General features: G+C 30.0%; 1 protein-coding gene and 1 long non-coding RNA gene across 2 annotated transcripts; both read right to left on the reverse strand.

The window, feature by feature from the left end:
- Nucleotides 1-1,194: 1,194 nt before the first annotated feature.
- On the reverse strand, nt 1,195-7,929 carry LOC116779745 (chitin deacetylase 1). Its single transcript, XM_032674163.2, has 5 exons — nt 7,780-7,929; nt 4,063-4,223; nt 3,569-3,818; nt 2,453-2,774; nt 1,195-2,349 (listed from the first exon to the last, which is right to left on the reverse strand). Exons 1-5 carry the CDS (start codon nt 7,832-7,834, stop codon nt 1,521-1,523), a joined length of 1,617 nt encoding a protein of 538 aa, XP_032530054.1. The 5' UTR covers nt 7,835-7,929; the 3' UTR covers nt 1,195-1,520.
- Nucleotides 7,930-8,025: 96 nt separating this feature from the next.
- On the reverse strand, nt 8,026-19,363 carry LOC133320830 (uncharacterized). Its single transcript, XR_009753942.1, has 3 exons — nt 19,269-19,363; nt 13,420-13,465; nt 8,026-8,086 (listed from the first exon to the last, which is right to left on the reverse strand). It is a non-coding gene; the product is annotated as an uncharacterized LOC133320830 (long non-coding RNA).
- Between the last annotated feature and the right edge of the window lie 1,199 nt (nt 19,364-20,562).

Consider the following 20,562-nt stretch of genomic DNA (forward strand, 5'->3'; position numbering starts at 1 on the left):
CTGGTTGTCTATTTGTTTTCGTGAATCTCTTTAACGTACTTTGTAAGGACTATTACTAAAATGTCTCTGACGACAAATAGCATAAAATAAAACATATTGAATGGTTGATGAAATATTTTATAAATAAATAAAGTAATAAATTTGTTTTAAACTAGAATTTAATAAAAAAAAAATTAAATATAAAGTCTTTATAAATACAAGAAAACCTTGAAAACATCAATTGCGCACTTAAAATGTAGTAATCTGAACGGTATTCATCACCAGGAGTGTTATCTGGGTGATTGATATAGTTAATCTGTTAACTATCCAATTCTACTAAAAGTCACAACCGTTGTTCTTACAACAATACGTCTCTTCAATTACTGCTCTTCTGCTTTGATTTCAATTCAAATCTTATAAGTATGTATCTATATAGAGATAAAATGGGAGGAGGAAGGAAGATACCTTTAGCCTTTTTTGATCAACTGACTCACAAAAGAACAATTAACCATTACGAATATACAGCTTAAAGATTTTTTGTTGTTCTACGTTTATTGATTCAGCGTTTAAATAAATATCAAGGCAACAATAAATTGACTATACTCAACCATACATTTCCGTTAATTCTTTTTACTGGCATTTTGTCGTATTGTACGAAACGTTTGCAATTATTAGCAAATTTATGCAAAACTGAGACTCCAGTGAATTATTAGACATAAAATTATAGTCGTCCTTCAATGGTTTGGCGAATAAAATGAACATTGAATGAATTTAAATTGCTTAAGCAAGTTATTCGAACCTATTTTTGCGAATGATATTGTAGTATTGGCTACCGCAAACCTGTTTTTATGTAAATCAAACACTTTTATGTAATCAAGATAACGTGAGAATCAATTTTATTTATTCCTGACTCAATCACATGGTAGGTGAACTAAAGACTTGATTATATAATTGGAAAATAATCAGTTTTAAAAAATATTACATGAAGTGAATGGATATGGATATATAAATACCGTGAGCTACAGATAGAAATAATGAGCATGGCTGCAATGAATAAGTAATATACTATATCGTGGATGTTTATACCGCGCAAGACATTCACGTCCGCCTCTAGACGTGGAAAATTTTGCCTTTCAATCACTTAATATCGACCTAAAGCTCTTAGAGGTTATGTTATGAAATCAAAAGAGAAAAAGCACAAGAAAAACAATCAAGTTATAAATTTATGTAATTTTTTTATTTTGTATCTCAATTTTATCCAACAGACTTACAATAGAAAATCACATATAGTATTAAAACAGACCTATTAAATATCATGTGAGTCTATATTACATATAGTTAGGTAGGTACTTAGACTACAGACGGGATTATGACCCAGTACAATTTATAATTACACGGACATATATTCAAAGCTACGTACATCGAATAATTCAATTCAAAATAGTATTAGCATTTATTACCCGAATATAATGTCCTTGCAATCGTCAGTTGCAATTTATATTATCCACTAATTTTGCACCACACTTGGCGCGAGATCTCATTTAATAATGACCTTCACCCGTTGGATCATTGAGCCATGGGTAATTGGCTGGGCATCTGAGACATGTCTGAAGATTAATGGTCTCACCTTGGAGTTCCTTAGAGTTAAGTTTGCAAGAGTGAGGCACCCAGCAGGCTGGGATACCTTCTACGGAACACTTCTCTAGCCATGGGTCGAAGTTCTTTGCTTCAGAAACAGAACGTGGGTTTTGAATCCATTGGATTACTTGAGTCATTGTTACAAAGTATACATCATCGTGAGTCTGAAGGATTTCGTCAATCCAGTATAAAAATGCTTCCAAGAATTCAGGGTTATTTTTCAACCAAGCAGCATGGAAGTAAAGACCTAATGGAGCTCTGTTTTGATCGTAATGCCGGTCGAAGTTATGGTTAAGGAAGTTGTAAAATTGATCACCACTAAGAATGTTCGAGCAAGAATCAACCATAGCACATCCTGGTAAGTATTCGTCATTACTTGGGTCTTCACGACGGTCGAGCTCATTCATTACCATTTCCCAAACAGCGTGACTTCTAGTGGGACAATTTTGTAAATTACCGTGGCAGCGATGGGGCATGCGGTAGTACAAAGTGTAAGGCCATAGAGGAGGATTGGATAAAGGAGCGGTGATGGTGCTGTCGTATAAGAAGGCCTGTTCCTCCATCATGGTGAATTGACGGTTGCCTCCAACTCGTAGGTAAGGTGCACGAACTCCAACTACGCTGTTGTCGGTTATGTTTGCAAACTTTTCTATAATAACTCTCATACCAGCCATTTCCTTACCCCAATCATCAACGCTAGCATTGCTCCAGAAGCGTTCATCATCATTGTGGCTGTGAAAAAAATTTAATTTAAGAAATTCGGTAACTAATCATTAACGGTTGTTACTGTTATATAAGGTCATATGTAATACAATAGTATGAAATATAAACTTACGTGATAGAGTGTACGGCGATTTCGTGACCCTTTCTGTGAGTTTCCTGAACAGCTGAATAGTTAGTATATTTGTGTGAAATAAAGTATGTCGCCTTAATGTCGCAACCGTTAGGATTTTTACGTTTGCCATTGAAAATTTCTTTGTACAAATCAATGTTGTTGTTGTTAATAGCGTCATCAAAAGTAATGGTTATCATTTGAGGTACGTTCTTTACGGGCAGATCACCGGGGATTACGGTTCCGTCTTCAGAGCAGAAACAGTCAGGTGATGTACACTGAGATGTGTCGCAAGGAGGAGCACTGTTGGGGTCATTGTTGATGTCTAAAAGAAAACATTTACATATGCACTTGTAATTACGATATAAGTTGGTTTAAATTCTTAGTTGTGTAATTCCTATGCCTTATATCTACTACATTATGTCCTAAGATGGTAGGCATAAGACGCCAAACCTGTGTGGGTACTTTCGCTCGATCATATCCCAACGATACACCTTCTGATTTCACTTTTTGATGTATAACGTTGTGGTTATGATATTAAATGGAATTGATTGAGAATTAAAATAGTATAGTGGGGAAATGTGAAACTGTGCAATTAATTAACTTAATTCGCTTTGAACTATGCAACTAAATCCATTACAAAACTTTGTTCTGGTAGAGTGAGTCGCGTGTTCAATGTTACCCACAACTACTATCACAATATGACATAAACGCCACTTATTATCACCAATAATACTATATTGTATTTATTTTATATAAAATAAATTTTAAACAGATGTCTCGGATTTAAAGTGATGTCTAGAGAATTTCGTTTCATCAGCTATTTAACTTTGTCAACATTACAAATTGGTTGCAACATAATTAAAATGCTAATATATTCAAGAAAATACAAATAAAATAAACACCCTGTTGTTAAGGCAACTTGTGACATAGCATTGAGATGTTTTTTTAGGCCAAGTGATTGGCATTTCATTCAAGTCATTCGTCACGCGTATAGGCCAGTTTATATTAGTTGTCCATGCTTATACTGGTACTTAGAATATAATTAGGTATTAAAAAAGGAAAAAATTAAGATTTTTTCGTCCAGTTAAGAAAAAAGTGGTAAAAAATTATTCTTACCGCAAGAGTTTTCGTCTGATCCATCGTTACAATCTAATTCGCCATTACAGAAAAGGCCATGTTCTATACAAATGCCATCCCCACAGGCAAGTAGGCCGTCTTGGCAAAGTGGTTCCTCAGTATAAAGAAGAGGTTTTACTTTGCGTTCCTTGCTCTTTACTTTACAGTTTCTTACGGCATCTTTCCAGTCACAGGTTTGTTTTTCAATATCGAAATATAAACCGGGTGGGCACTTAATACCTTCAATGCCCTGTCAGGAAAACAGTTACGTGAATATAATATTATAAAATTTGAAAACCAGTTCAAGCACATTTAAATGCAAATTATGTCCATGTCAATTTGACGAAAGGTCAATAAGTTAAACATATGCAAAAAGATTCTAAGGCATTTTATATGTGGAAATAATGGGCAAGAAATTTAGAAAGGATTCTTCCGCAATGTTTGCGCTGATGAATGATGTACTTGTAAAAGTTGTAATAACATATAAAACTGACCGAGGCGGTGCACTGGATGACGCTGCGGCAGGCGTCGCCCTCGCCGATCTCCAGCCGGAACCATTCGCTAGCGTCCTTGTCCTTGCATATCTCACTATTCTGGTCCTCACTCTTGGCATCTGCCTGACGACGCCAACGGTGGGCACCGTTATTAGCGGCCGCTATACACAGTAATCAAATAATTAGTATAAAGGTTGAAAATATTAAAGCATCAAATTACCCTAAAGATCCCTAATTAAGTGATCCCTCTGTAATCTATATGATGTAATATTATTTATGTTTTACGTCAAAGAAGGAAAGGGAAAGTTGTATAAATTTTTTTTACATAGAGGTGTTCATGTGACGTAACTCATAAGCATATTCATACTATAGCATTCGGTGAAATATTTGCAGATATTTTGAGGTCTTTTTATTAGAGGTAAAATGTCACTTGGAGATGTTTCGAAATGTCAAAGGTGAGAAGCACACGTGACATTTGACTACCGCCGAAATGTCAGTGCTTTAGCAACAAGGACGTTTCTTTCTATGTTCTTCGAAATACTTCAAATTGTTATATTATGCAGAGTAGGTATTTGATGCTTTTGTACAGTTTGTCTGTCGAAATTATTACCATTTAAAAAGGTCATAGAATAGTTGATATACTTGACCGCGAATTATGGATCAGGAAATCGAGATTTGCTTATTAAATGTTAGGAACAAGTTTCATAACATTTTGAAATACATTTTTCTAACACAGCATGTGTTTTAATAATTGGGTATGTTTAAACTTGTTGAATAGAACTTTAAATTTCAAAGATATTACTAAAACATCTTATCAGTTTCCGACTGGTGGTTTATTAGGTTATCAATATATTTATTCTACAAGGACAATATTTTGCCAAACAATATATGTATCAATAAAATCTTCTCAACATTACTCTACCTCAATCTAAGCGACTTCTTAAGGCATGTCAGCAAGGTGTGACCGAGTCAAAATTATGTCATTGTTCTCTTATCTTTATATAGCTAATGTTTTATGGATATTGCAAAACTATTCGTCTTGCAATACATATGAAACCTTCTGTCTCATTCCTAAACGATTTTGCTAACAACCATAACAACTTTTGTAATCTTTTATATTTCATTAAATATTAAGGCTATTAATAAATGCGGTCTTATTATATAGTAATTGTTATATTTATATTACGAAAGTAAATAAATTATGTGTTTGTAAATAACAAAACAGATATTGCAATTATAAGAAACGCATGGAGGTAACCTTGCAATGGAACAGGAAATACTACAGCCCTGTCTCCAAAGTCGTTTGCCTCTGTAATACCCAACTTGTGCAAAAAGTATCATGCAATAATAAAGTATGGCAATCAAACCTGATAACTTACCAAAAGCATTTATAATTAAAATTTAGTTAAATTAAATAAAAAACCAAAAGAATGTGGATATTATTGAAATAATCTTAAAATTTTATGTCAATATAAAGAAGTAGGATCTTTATTGTAATTAAAATACAGTTCATCGAGTTTGGAAAAAAAATAACTGAGTACTCGAATGGAATAGTAACCTTCAATAATTATTCTGTTTTCGGTGTCCATACACATGAATAAAACATGACGCAATAAAAAATAGTTGTCACCACCGGAACGATAAATAAGAACTTGTCCTCTATGACCCGGATCTACACGTGTTTGGATGGTGATAGTTTATGTTGCTATTATGTTTGATGCACCCTTAACATTATCCCTTTCAAAAAATTTCAATATCGTCGGTGGTTGAATTTAAGAGCTCGTTGATGTTTTTTCTATGCAGGAGCTTTCGGTTTTCATTTAAAAATTACAAGCTTGTTTTTTTAAATTAGTGTCTTATTTTTTTGCTCAAAATATTCAAGTCAATATTTAAAGTAGATAAAGTAAATTCCAGTGTCTAGTTTGGCATACAAATGCACTGTTATACGACTCTGGGCCGACGTCCGCGCGCGCGCCACTTGCATACCGATCAGTCAAAGTCATAAATATTTAGCGCTGCTACTATACTTTCCTCGTATTGAATTCCACTAATAGATTAATAACGGAATAATTACAAATATGGTATCTAATGGGTTCTGAAAATTCCGGACTTTGTATATGTTTTATTTATTAATAGACTGTCGACAAAACATCACGAAGTTCGTGTAAACCACAATCTTATCTTGTCTCGACAACGCTGACGTAAAACGTGAGATTCGTTATAACTCTATTCAACTGTGTGGTGTTGAATATGTAATATGAATGCAATCTTCCCATACCATTGTTTAAGTTTCGAATATCTTAAAATAGAGATTTTTATTATTCTTTTGAATGCTTTTCTATTAAAACCTTCAATTTTAAAATATTGCACTTATGAATAAAATTGGATTACGCTAAGATAAGATTTATCATTGTTCTAATAATAAGATATGTTTCATTTTAAAACAATCTTGGTCGATAAAATAAACTGACATATGTAATTTGTTTAATTATCAACTCATCGTTTATAAACTAAAAATCTACATATATAAACATTAGTATTAATATAGCAACTCTTTGGAATGTAAATTCTCGAGAAGGTTCATATGTCTGACCTTTGACTTAAAGTCATAAGTGCATTAACAGAATATTGAATTGAATATATCGAATTCCTCACGTAATCAGTAAATAAGTTAAATAGTAGGGATATAAAAATACTATCAAGCACAAGTGTTAACCGAAATGAATGTATGTATTCCACTATCCTCGCACTTTTGAGATTTACTTTTTTAAGAGTTAAATGTTGACGACCTTGACCTTAGCTCGGATAAACTTACAAGCCTTTAAGTGTTACGGCCTGTAATAACGTAATCAAATCGTTTTCAAAACAGGGTTATATAAGAAATTTGGTCTTAATTACAAAAGCTCTTTGATACTAAGCTAAAAAACAATTAACAGTTGCGAGCGTACGCAATTGGCAGTACGACAATCGGAAATAGTAAAAGCGTTAAATTACGTTACAGTTTCTAATGTTTTCTTAACATTATTTAGACATAATATTCATTAAGTAAGCGTGTATCGTAAAAAAAATCTAGTATTACAGAAGCGGGACGGCCGTGACGTCAGCAGCGCAGCCGCAACGCAACACAGACCGAATGTGAAAGTTCCCCGCAGGCCGAAACCACAATGCGCATTCAAAAGTAAATGCTAACTATTTATTTTTCAAACACTTTTACGAACTATTAGGAAGGAAGTGTTAAAAAGCATCATTATGAAGTATTTGTTCAATCATTTGTTTATTTTATATCTACCCACAAAATTCTGTGAATATTAATGCCGAGGTCACGATTTTTTTTATTGCAATAGGATATATCTAAAAATTAATTATATAATTATACACTTAAACGAACCAGTATCACTGCACCAGTGTCGATTCATGGATAATATGATAGTTGAATCATTTAAAAGTGTCCTTGAAAGGCATGTTGCAGTAGTTATATTGATTACATTCTTTAAGTTATTTGATGCAAGGACATCACCTTTGGGTTGCATTCATTAGGTAACTTAATGGATACACTGTCTATCTCGCGACAATCGGCTCATGCAACTTCACTGTTCACTTATGTGCAACACTGGCATCAAACTCATCCACTTTTTGTTTGCAGATGTGACGTCGCATCACCTGTGATGTCGCGAAATAGACAGCATTTGGAGGCGTAAGATAAATGTTAGGACTCACCGCAGGCGAAAAAGAAACACGCGAGCAGAGGAGCGACACGGGCGTAGCGCGCCATGACGGGATCACAACAGGTCGGTGCGCGCCCGCGGTGCGAATAAATAGTGGCCTCAATCTGCTCCCCGCCCGCCCCTCTCGCCCACTGTGCTTCTACTGCTGCCAACACCCTTTGCACTCATCAGCTGTGAATCACCTGCATCTCCAGGTGCACTCTTCACTCTTACTTCGAAGAATGCCATGCATACATTTCAAGTGCGACAGCAGAAGCAATTAAAATGTAGTCCATACAATCATGTCTCAACTACATCTCCTACATTATTTGAATAAATTGTTATCTTTCAAATAATATAAAATTCATTAAGTTTAATTGTTTTTAATAAAGTTCAATAGTATATTTAACTCAATAGTTTGAATAATAAAATCTTTAATGTACAATTTATTATTGTTTTTCTTCTACTACAAATATGAGAATGCGAATGAATGAAAGTGAGAAAATATTTTGTTCCTTAATATTTATGTTTATAAAAACGCGGAAATAATCATTCAAAAATTTTGTATTACTACTTGAATATTTACTTTTAGTTTCAACTTTAAAGATACTGTAAAAAGACTTTTTATCACTAATCACTTATATTAGTTAGTAGCTAGGAGATCTAATCGATTATATTCATTGTTTAAATTATATGTTTTTATACATTGTGTAATTTTGATTTATAAAGGCTGAAAAATGCATTAAAAGTTTTATTAAGGTTTTTATGACCCACATCCCCATTATGACGAGTAGTCTTTTCTAAACATCCGATACTGACATTCCACTGATAACATATACCATCAACCTCATCAGAGTCACGCTAATGTCTAAATAGTCACCCATCAAAGGAATCGCTGCACATAAATGGTTTGACCTCGCCAATAACTTGACAACCAGTGAGAGCAACTTGCTATAATCGTCTCATTAGATAATCAATTCATAAAATACAGGTCTATGTTGTAGACGTTCCGATTTTATATTGAATAACTGAGACTCCTGTGTAATGTTTATCACTCTTTTACGATTATTATTTTTAAAGTCAAACTGTATTTATGCCTTAACAAACTTTTGCGAAGCTTTTTATTGCTAGATTATCTTTTTTTCCACTTTGTAACATATCCTTCGACCTATTCAGATGCACTTGTGGTATAAATAAAAATAAAGTAAGTAAATCTAACTGACATAATCCATAGATATTCTATAAATCTGTATTTATTTACCTTTTCAATTACTGGGATATAATGTTCATAAGCCCTTATTTTAAAGTCGAGTAATTAACACGAATTGTTTGCCAAATGCTTATATATACCAAACTTCAGTGGGTAACCAAAACCTAATGTGCAATTGAGCATCAATAATAGTGGAACAATCGTAAATGGTGTCAGGATGTGCGGATTAGTAATACTCATTCCACATCATCCTAAATATAGCTTGTTCAGAAAAATTTAAACCATATTTTATTTAGACAACGAAGAAATAGACTGCCTGTGAAATTTTCACTGGCACACCTACGGGAAGAGACTGGGTAGCGTATTCAGATAAATTGGGAAATATTATTTTTCGATAAAATTTATAACTAGGACTGACTAAAAAATCCAAATGCTGTGGATTAAACAACTTATCTTAAATATTAATTGAAACCTATTATCTATCAAGATAAGGTTTTCATGAATTATCTCAATAAAGCACTGGATGTAATTGAATCTAGAATCAGTTAAGGCGGTAGCTATTTCTTTGAATAAAACGAAATGTAACTTAAGTACATAAATGCTTTTAATTTCAATTTCTTTTTAAACTTAGCTAGTTTAGACTTTTCTAGTTAGATAAAGGGTTTTTTCAGGTTTATAATATCTTATTTAAGTGGATATAAAAGATAATTGAATGCTAAAAAAGAAATATGTGGATATTTTAGTATACGCAATGAATAATCTTTTATGATTTTAGTTGATATGCATATATACATTTTTAGCTCTTCACGCTCACATTAATATAAACTATTATTTCTTATCATATAACCAAAACCTCAAACGATAGGTGTCTGAAACGAGCCAAAGGAGTTGTCAAAGACCATTCTTTTCCATGTTAATAATAGTAATTGAAGAAATAGAAAGTAGGTACGTGTGAGATATAAGAAAATAGCCGTGCTTTTGGTTTCGGGCAACTTGAACAACCAATCGTTCAATAATGGAATTGTTATAGAGAATTGTTTTGTATTTTAATTTTAATTATTATAAATATAATATTTTTTTATAAAATATTTATATTTATAGGTCTTGACACCGAATCTATATCAGATACTGAAATAAAAATGAAGTTTCTGTGGTATTGTTTTCCTAGCAACTACCTACTATTCATAGTACCATTTTGACATTTTAAGACGATTCAAGCAGTTGGTATTTATGTTATATAATTTATTTAAGACATGTTTTTTTAAAACCGTATAGTTATTTGGTTAATAATTTTATTACATCAATAGAAATTTTTATGATCTTTATGTTTTATGATGTAAATAATTATCTTATAATTAATTTCGTAACACCTCCGTTACTGATAAATAAATTCTTTGTTATCAAGAAAATAGACAATTATCTTATTGTTTGATTTTTATAGCTAAAAGTGATTAATGTTTATTAATTTTTAAATATTAGACATTATATATAAACTTAAGGTTTTTAAATTTTTTATCGGAATTGCTCAGAAAAATATGAAGACGTATGCGAACAAAATGTTATCACTAGAGCTTTTTCCTCAATATTAAAGTATAGTTTATTCGTTGTATACATTCGGTGCTGCTGAATCGCAATTTTAAACTAACTGAAAAACTACAAAATTAAATTACTGTAAAAACAGTAAAATAAAGTATAAAAATATAACATTATAAATAACGCTAATATTAAATAAAAGTCTCTTGTTCATGCTTAACTCAGATTTTATTGCCTCATATCTTGAGGTCTGAAGTAAGTGCTTTTGCAGTTTTACCTATTTTCACTACCTGCAATTATTTTCCATAAGATCTAACCAGCTCATCATTCATGTTTGCGTCGTTTCATATGATAACATAAAATAAAATCACAGTTCAAATTGACAACACCATAATGCTAATAGCTGTTGCATAATAACAAAAGCACTAGGAGTCGCGCGGGTTGATTATTTTCGATGCAATTATCATTGCTATGATCATGCCATATTACGGTTAGGGTATGAAAAACTAAATATTTCATGTCATAAAATAATGTTATTTACTTTTTCATTTCAGATGATTTCAAACCTTAAGCAAACCAGAGGCTTTAAATAGTGCTTAGTGAATAAATTAAATATTAAAGATTCCTAACAACGAGTTTTTGTAAATAATAAATTCAAACGAATCCTTCAGATTATCTTTGATGATTTAAGTAAAAAACAGTAAATGCCACTCGTTCTATAGGAAGAAGATAATTTCATATCATTTATATACATTAGTTTAGTTCTGAAAAATATTTGTTTTTAAAAATACTTATCTTTTATTAGTCGCTGCTAAAAGCAGAAAAAAAGACTTTATAAAAAATATTTCTTGTTTTTCAAATGAGTAGCTTAAACTAATTAACAAAATTTCAGAGGATTAATTATGTACCTAATATTAATGAAATCTCTTCTACGCGACGAATTTTTCGTCATGTTAAAATTTTCTGATGTCTCATCGTCTATTATGCTGAATTATTGGTTATAGGAGACCTGTTAATGAGATCTAAGACTTTCGCGAGTTTTATTCATTTAAATGAAACTAGTATTTTTCGAATAAACTACGCGTGATTTATTTTTGTAAAAAACTACATACTCCCGACGCTTCGGTTATTTTTCAGCAACCGTGATCACGGGCAGGAGAGATGTGAATGATCACGCGTTGTATATCCGAAAAATATCAGTTTAATTTATAGGAGACCTGGTTTAAATTTATATTTATGGTTAGAGCGATGGAGCCAGGCCAAAAAGACCATTGCCAACATCTGTGTAAAGTAAACACAAAGAAAATAGGCGTATTGATTGTGGCCAACGTTTTTCTACTAAAATATTTGAAAAAAAATTAAGCTGTTATTATATGGTATATAAAATAAACAAGATTCTGTCTCTTAAAAATCTATTTACTAGTTTAAGCAAACGATTTATTCGTATTAAACTCTTAAAATTTATATTATTTTTCATATAGTTTTACTCAAAACCATAGTTATTTTAAAAGGGTTACCAATTTAATTGAAAATTTCTAGCAAAAATGCAAAAGTTTTCATGTCTTACATGAGTTATGTTTTAAAAAGGATTTATATAACGAGCTGATTAACATAAATTTAAAACTTTCTTATTTTAGATCACTTGTAGTTTTATAAACTAAGTTAGTTCACTAAACCACTTAAAAGCCATTTTTATTTCGGTTAAATGTCAAAGCCCAAATGTAAGTCGTTAAATTTGGTTAAAAGTGTTTCTTTCTTCTTCTTTCCTCAAAAGTAAAAACGTAACACATATATTTTTAAATATAACAAAATATACTGTGTTGCAATTCCCAAATTCAAGAAGCTTAGACTTGTTTCCATATGATACTCCAAAATTATATGTCATGTTAAACAATGCATTTGTTGAGTCAAAAAGTCGGATCTTATATTGATCTTAGGTAGTAGAAGACGGAAATCTTAAAATATTGTGATTACTTGTTGTGGTAAAGCATCCAACTTATTCGTTTTATTGGTATTAAACTGAAACAAGCTTCATCAATGCTTAACACTACTGTAAGAGTTAAAGTCTCTCCTCAGTTACACTGATCGGCGTTTATATGTTATAAAAATGTTAAAAAAACACGTGAAAACGATAAAGTTAATATCTTTATATTTTAAAGTGAGCTATTTTTAAAAAGGCTTTATGTTTATTTTAAGGTAATCATTCTACAATTTTGATTAAATAATGACTTATGTCTACACTCCATGTTCTAGTGCGTATGTCATTATGTGTTTTTATAGAGTTAAGGTTTTCAGTAGATGTATTTCTTAGCCTAAATAATAATAACTGCTAAAATTTGATAATGTTCCAAGGTTTTTAACGAATCCGATAATAACTTTATATAACTTATTAGATTCGAACTCTACTTTAAGTAAAGTGATGCTAGTCTATGACTATGACTTATTTTTATTTATTACCTTAAAGAGATCATCGTCAGTTCATTATTACATTCAGTTCAGTAACGAGTACATGATTTTTTTACAACGACTTGTTTGGCAACACTAGTTCAATATACTCATCTGAACTCATAGCCATATCCGGTTCTAGTGCAAAGTAGAAATTATTTTCAACTTTTGTAATGTAAAAAACTTATTTGAAATTCGTTAATCTCGCTTATATCTAACAGTATTCGATCAATGAAACATTTTATTTGCTTTAGATAAAATGAAATGTAATGAAACATTTTTTTCCCATTAAAATTAGTTTAGTGAAACAGTGTTGCAGTGTCCTTTCCTTCTTTTGCCATTGGCTGCCCAAAATGTAAAACAAGTCTTTTAAAGAAATTCAGTTCCGTTTTTAAATTAACACATAGCTGTCTAAGATATATAACAAAATTAAGATATATGAAAAAAAAAACATCACTTACGTACCTTTTAAACTTCTTAACGTAGAAGGGACTTTGACCAAAATTGCAACCTGGGAACAGAAAAACAATATTTTTCTCTTCAGAGTTAATTTTTTGTTATGCCATCATATTCTCCTACGTCCTCGTTTGGCGTAGGAAGCCGTCACATGCGATTAGCTTTAAATAAAAAAAAATACATAACAATAAAGAAAGAATAAAATAGTTCTTTATAATTATTAATATGACATGAATATACATCAAATGGTCAAATCCTACGAGATTTTATTAATTTATTAACTTTATAAATTACTTCACTTAGTCACTAATAATGATAAATATGAATCATGAATAGAAAAAGATAAAATTGTCCTCTCTTCTGATACAATATCTTAATATAAGAAAATAATATAAAATTTTAAATGCTCGAAATCAATTTCGTCTTTTTCTGACATATTCAAGAAATTTACTTTGGATTAAGACAAGTCAGTAATTTATAGACATTTTATTTGAAAAAATAACAATTGACAATGATTGATTGATGATAGAGGAGATTAATATTATGCAAATGTAATTGGCAAGTTTAATTACTAACCGAAAATGATTATTTCTGATATTGGCTCCTTGCGTCTTTCACTAAAGAATGAGGTTAAGTGACTGATTCCTTGGTCTGACCTTACAGGTAGTAGTTTTATAAATTAATTGATTAATTAGAGAGCGATAAAAGGTTACCATGACTACCAATGTTCATTCAAAGTCAAAGAATACTTGCAAATTGTTTATAACAATGATCAAGTCATCTTCATACACCCTCACTACTTTTAATATTATTTTAGTTGGTTATTTGTAACATTAAAAATGTTATGTTATTGATTTGTCACAACAATGGCTGTATCTTTGTTCATCACTCACAGAATATAAATATATACGAGTGTTAGAATGTAATTGTAATTATGTTTTCAAGGAGGTTTTAAGCCTTTCGTTTATTTAACTTATAATGTTAATGATGTGGATTCTCTGAGTTGTGGAAAGTTAGCTTACTTTAGTTGGTCAATTACTTATTAAGGTTTTATTTTATTAATTATAATTAGATTTAATAATAATGTGCTTTTAAATATTAACATAGTACGTTAAAGTGAAGCAATGTAAGGAGAAAATTTTGAAAGATTATTAAAATATCGTTGAAGATATTGGTGAGTTTTCTCTCTACGACTCGTTCTAGTAAACGAAATATCTGCTTGAAACAGAATTTTGCAACTGTTGGGAATTTCAATTTGGAAAATACAAAGTGTTACTTTTATAATTCATCGAAGAATACAGTTCTAGCCAATTTCAAATAAACCTACATATAAATTTTATGTTATATAATCGTAATATGTTGAGAAAGAAAGAATTCACTATTTTATAAAGTATTACTGTTAATGTAATATAAAATTATTCAAGAAGTTTACTTTGTCCTTTAATTCCATAAAAATGTCATTCTTTACTCTTAAATCGACTTTTATTATCCTTTTATATCTTTATCTTATTGATATGGAGTTTAAAGTTTTTATATAATATTTGTCCTACTTTAATTATTTTAACTAATCTCATTTGAATATTGTTTTGTATTTATATTAATATTGATAAGTGGTTCAATAATTTATTGTATAAATTTATAACCACCTCCTTTCAACCTTTAGCTACCCAAATAGATTTGTAATCCTAAATCTACTTACAAAAATTCACTCTCATTATACTTACATGATATTCAAATAATATATATTTTTTATTTACTCTAAAATGCTTTCTTATCTCAATAACTCATTGGAGTTGAAAAGATATCACATTTACAATAAAATATCACGTGAAAAAAATGCTTTAATTAAATGAAAATAAGTTAAAAAATTAAGAGATTTTTTTCTCTTGCATATCTTACTTATTGTCCGAATTTGTTTTAATTAATTTAATCATGTTTGATATGTTACGATGAATTATAAATTTTAGTATCACTTTTTGAAGGATAACATTAATTGTTATTGTCGTATATAAAAGTTATAGAATTAAAATGGTATTATCCTTTTGATACCATATTGGATCAAACATGCATATACATATGAATATGCATTTAGACATAACAATTTCAATGGTCAAGTTAGTCACGATGTAATAGTTAGGAAGTGTTATTCTATTTTATATTTTCTATTACATTTGATTTAATTTTCTTACTATTCGACAATGTAACATCATAACTAGAATATTATTTACTTTGTCCGGTTGCCTTGTTAATCGATATTGAATGATTATACGAAAGAATTTAATGAAAAATTCTAGAGTTACGAGATCGAATTAATCAAATTAGATCGGATAAACAGAATATAATCGAAACTTTTATAGTGTTTCCCAATCAACTCAAGTATCTTAAGTATTCTGTTCTATAGAGAACAAAATGACCTCACTTCTGTTTAGAATTCAACAAATACACGATTAAATAGTTCACTTATTTTTGTGAATAACATGAACGAATTCAACAGATGAATGCAAACGAAGGCGGAGAATCATTAAAACTTTAAAATCCACTTCAAAAATGTATTATATGGACATGAAAATAAAGCCTGAAAAAAAATTTTAGATACATTTTATAACACCTACATGTGCGATAATTTGAACTCATAATATTGGTTTTTCATTGTGATATGGCTTTATAGATTCTACAAGCTATTTAATACAGGTTTATATTTAAACTTAAATTATAAATAAGATAATGATAAAAAAAAAACAAAAGAAAGATTTTGTAAAATGTGCAATAAAACCAAATTACCTATTAATTTAGAACCGATTCTTTTATTATTATTTTTTGTATTTCAGGGCCAAGATCGTAAAATAATATCAACAAAGATGGAAGAGAGCGGTAAAACCACGGATATCGGAAGACTATTAGAAAATTGTTTATTACCACAAAGCTGATTATCTATCTTGGTTAAGAAAATACAATTATAGATTCTAGAGTATAATTTAATGTAAAGGATAAAATAACTATTGAATAAGTCACAGAGAGTACTTTAAATATGTAATCCTTGTTGAATGTTTAAAAAAAATTAATTATATAATAATTAAAAAATATAAAACAAATGCCGAATTTCAAGACAAATGACGAAAACGAACATTATAAAAAAAATTTAATTACTCGCTGTTATTACGTTCTTTCATTAAAGTCATAATTATAAAATAAAACAAAATATTTGTCTCCACAAAGAGACCAAAAATCTTATTTTAGCAAGACTTAAATATTAGAGTCTAATTTTTTTCAGTAATAACTTCTCATATTTGATATAATCCTGACTTTTTAACTTTACTTACTCATTAATTTTTTTGAACATCAAAAAAATTAAATCGAACCAACAATTTTTGAATGATATATACATTTTAAAAATATTATAATGTTATTATTTTGACAGACTAGTTAAGGAAAATATAAACAATTTAATTCTTTTTTTTGACATTAAAACGTTGTAAACCAACAGTATCTTACCAATAAAGAAGATTTCAAAACTTCAAAACTAAGTACAACTAAGATTGTTTTTTGTTTTCTAAACTAAGTTCTTCGTTTTTAAATTCATAACTTTTTATTTTCGTTTCCTTTTTATGTAAGCTAGGTATATTAAGTAGAAACATTTGAAAAATAAATCAATAAATTTAGCGATGCGAAAAAAAGGAATTCCATTTTTATTGAACATAGAAAGTCAAAGAAAATGTATATTTAACTAAAATATTACAAATAAATTTTAGCTTTCTCGAAATTTTCACGAATGAAATATGAATACTTTTGCATTATTTTACTTTTACTCGTAAATAAACAATTTTCAATATCTACATACAAATAACCAGCGTCGAACCACCGCGGCGGTTTTACTTTTTATAAATAATAAATAAAATAATTTGCGATCACTTTTTAAAGTAAATTTTGAGGTTTTTCGATATCTGTTTGTATATTCCAAGTTTTCAACGTCTTTGTTCGCACTAGTTAGGAAGGTTTTCCCATTTCTAAGACATTAACTTTCGTTAGTACTATCATTTATGAATGAAAAACTGTTACCTCTCCGTATGTAGAACAAAGGGATCATTGTTGGAGATAAGATATCAGACTAATATCCGGATAACGGACTATTCACCTTACTTCCTATTTATAATAGATTTTCACTGATTAAATAATAATAAATTATAAAAGACGCCTTAACGAAATTATTTTGAATGAATGCAACTCTTCATAAACATTTGTATAATTGCAATGAGCTAACTGTAGTTCAATGATTGTGACAAATTAAATTATTCATCCTACAATAGATTATAAAATAAATTAAACATGAAGCCACTCTCTGGATATTAATGCAAAACGAATAAACAAAGGAAACATCCTTTCAATTGTTCATCACACTTTAATCACAATTGAAAACAATCCTTAATCACTCTTTACTATTTATTATTTGTGTTTTAATATATTTTTACATACATATGTAGAGTAAATAAATAATTATCAAATTCTTGCTCATATATCGATCCCCCAATGTTATATGACTATTAAATCATATATTTAAGTTAATTAAGTCATTTTAATTTACATATAGCGTCGACACCTGAGACATTGACTAGGTACTGATACGTAAAATCTTTCCTAAATCTAAAACCTACTACTGGAACTCCGTTTTCTAACTATTTCGTGTTTTAATTTTTTTAAGTAAATATTTTTAACGACCAATAAGAAAGCCGCAATCAAATAGACCAATGAATTATCTGATTTAGCGTTTGTAATCAGTAAATTTCTATTAGAACTAGATTTTCTTAATTTGTATTGATTCATCTAAATGGAATGTAGTCTTTCTTGCGGATTTACTGTGCATACAATGTGCATTAACAAACAAAGTAGATGTTGAAATTATGCAGATGAATAGAGACAAATATTTTCTTAAACTCATTTTATAATGGTAAATTGAAATTAAGAAAATTTTTTTTTTAAGAAAAATTTAATCTTAGAAAGTGACCCTTCCAATCTATATACATGACATAAAAACTAAACTAAATTTAAATATATTCTTTCCAGTATATTTGAATTTAAGATATTTCAAATACAGTCGAAAAAAATAAAATCGTATCTTCAAAAAACCATGTGACGTATCAGAAAATTAAAAAGAAGAAAACTTATTGACAGAAAACCCATGGGCAAACATGTATTAAATAAACCAATTATGGAAAAAGTAACAACTATTCGTTCCTGTTTAATTTCGCCAATAAAATATTAATATCGTTACATCAACAGGCCAAGAGTATTTAGTGCCAAAAAGGAGAAAAAAATTACAAGCAAGTATTTTAAGCAAAAAAAATATAAGCATGTAAGAAAACTACGAATTGAATTACAGGCACATTGCATGTTCATTTGCATAAATAGTAACAGTGTCTTGAAATTTACTTGAAGATGAGGAAGAAAATTATACATGGGACAAATAAGTAAAAAATATTTGCACATCGTAAAAAGACCGTGTCAATCTGATAATCTGCCCACAGTTTAATAATAGTTGTGTTCACGACTTTAACAATAGAACAATAGATGTTGCAGGCAGTTTAAAAACCTAATATTCACTGGTTAAATAATCGCTCTCGATGAATTAACAGCGGTTATTACATATATAACATGTATTGTTAACTAATTTACAAGCATGAAGTCATAAAGCATTCTTACACAATAATATAATATGATAAAACAATAAAAGTTATTGTAGTTATGTACATATATGTTTTACTTACTGCTACATTATACTGACGGACCTACTTAAATTTTATAAATGAAAATTATATAGATTGTAAATGGCAGTAATTTTGTATTTACAATATAAAATATCCCACCTATAAACTATGCGTTACCAGTTTTTGTCCGTAACCTCGTCCGCGTTGTCTTCAGTATTATGTTAAGAGAGAAATAAAGAACGTGTATTTCAAATAATAAACATGTCAACCAAACGTCAGCGACATCTATTGTCTATGTTACGTGACTTCATAATACGTACAACTATGTACTATCGTGTGTTCGTCTGCAAACTCTACGATATGAAAGGATAAATTGTAGCCTAGCCCTGTGTTATTCTGATGGCTGAGTAACATTCTTGGAGAGTTTCATAAAATCAGTTCAGTACATCTTAAGTGAAAGAACAACAAAAATCCATGTATCGTCAAAACTTTTGAAAATATAGTATTAGTACGATAAATATTTGTTCCGAGGTTAACCTTTATTAAAAATTTAAGAGATAGCGTGGCTTGAGGCTTTGCAATAAAACTTTTTTATTGAACTAGTTTCTTACTTATCAACTTCATCCAAAGTGGATGATGTTATGGGTAGGTCATCACCTAAAAATAAAAATAAAACGTATAAAGCCAATGACAATTTTTTTGTAATATTCCAACTGAAAGATTAACAAACATACAAATTTGAATGAATCCATCTTAACATAAGTGGTCATTTAATAGCAAGGAAATATGGTGGTAGAGCGTAGCTGCAGTCAGGTAACTGCAGCTCGAACATGGGCTGGCTCTACCGGGGAAGTACCACGCTCACAAAAAATCGGCGTGAAGCAGTTTTTAATAGCTGCATTTCGTCCAATAAGTAAGAAAGCCGGTTGCTTTTCCCTGTTCCCATACTTTCCTGCCCTCTCCTTATTCCCACCCTTTCCTCCATCTTCAAAAATCAGGGTCAGCAACCCATCCGCAACATCTCCTATGTTGCAGATGTCCATGGGCGACAGTGACTATTACCCATCAAGTCTGCTCAAGGCCAGACGGCCTTGACGAACAGACGCTCATTTGCCACCTTTCTCATTAAAAGATTTAATAAGCCTTCGATAAGAATAATTTTAAGAATATTGTATCCTATGATTAATAATCTGGATTAATCACTGAACATTATAACGAGTCATGTTCCATGAAACATGACTCAGATATTGTTTTAATATCTCAATGTATTTAAATAAAATATAAACATAAAATTCAACAGACGACAGTTACATTTAATTCGTTATTTACGCAAATAATAATGTTCTTTCTATACAACGTTTATCCACTTCTAAGAATCGCTACTTTTGAGATAGCCATATAATATATTACTTTTTACTAATATGGTTAACAATTTTAACTATATTATTCTCAT

The sequence above is a fragment of the Danaus plexippus genome, chromosome 2 (assembly GCF_018135715.1).
Source record: "Danaus plexippus chromosome 2, MEX_DaPlex, whole genome shotgun sequence".
Lineage (NCBI taxonomy): Eukaryota > Metazoa > Arthropoda > Insecta > Lepidoptera > Nymphalidae > Danaus > Danaus plexippus.

Bases quoted from the DNA above. Each gene is read 5' to 3' on its own strand.
- LOC116779745 (XM_032674163.2), bottom strand. From the start codon at position 7,834: ATGGCGCGCTACGCCCGTGTCGCTCCTCTGCTCGCGTGTTTCTTTTTC. The intron at 4,224-7,779 runs GTGAGTCCTAAC...TACTGTGTATAG, and splicing joins GTGTTTCTTTTTCGCCTGCG to CGGCCGCTAATAACGGTGCC. The intron at 2,775-3,568 runs GTAAGAATAATT...GTTTTCTTTTAG, and splicing joins ATCAGACGAAAACTCTTGCG to ACATCAACAATGACCCCAAC.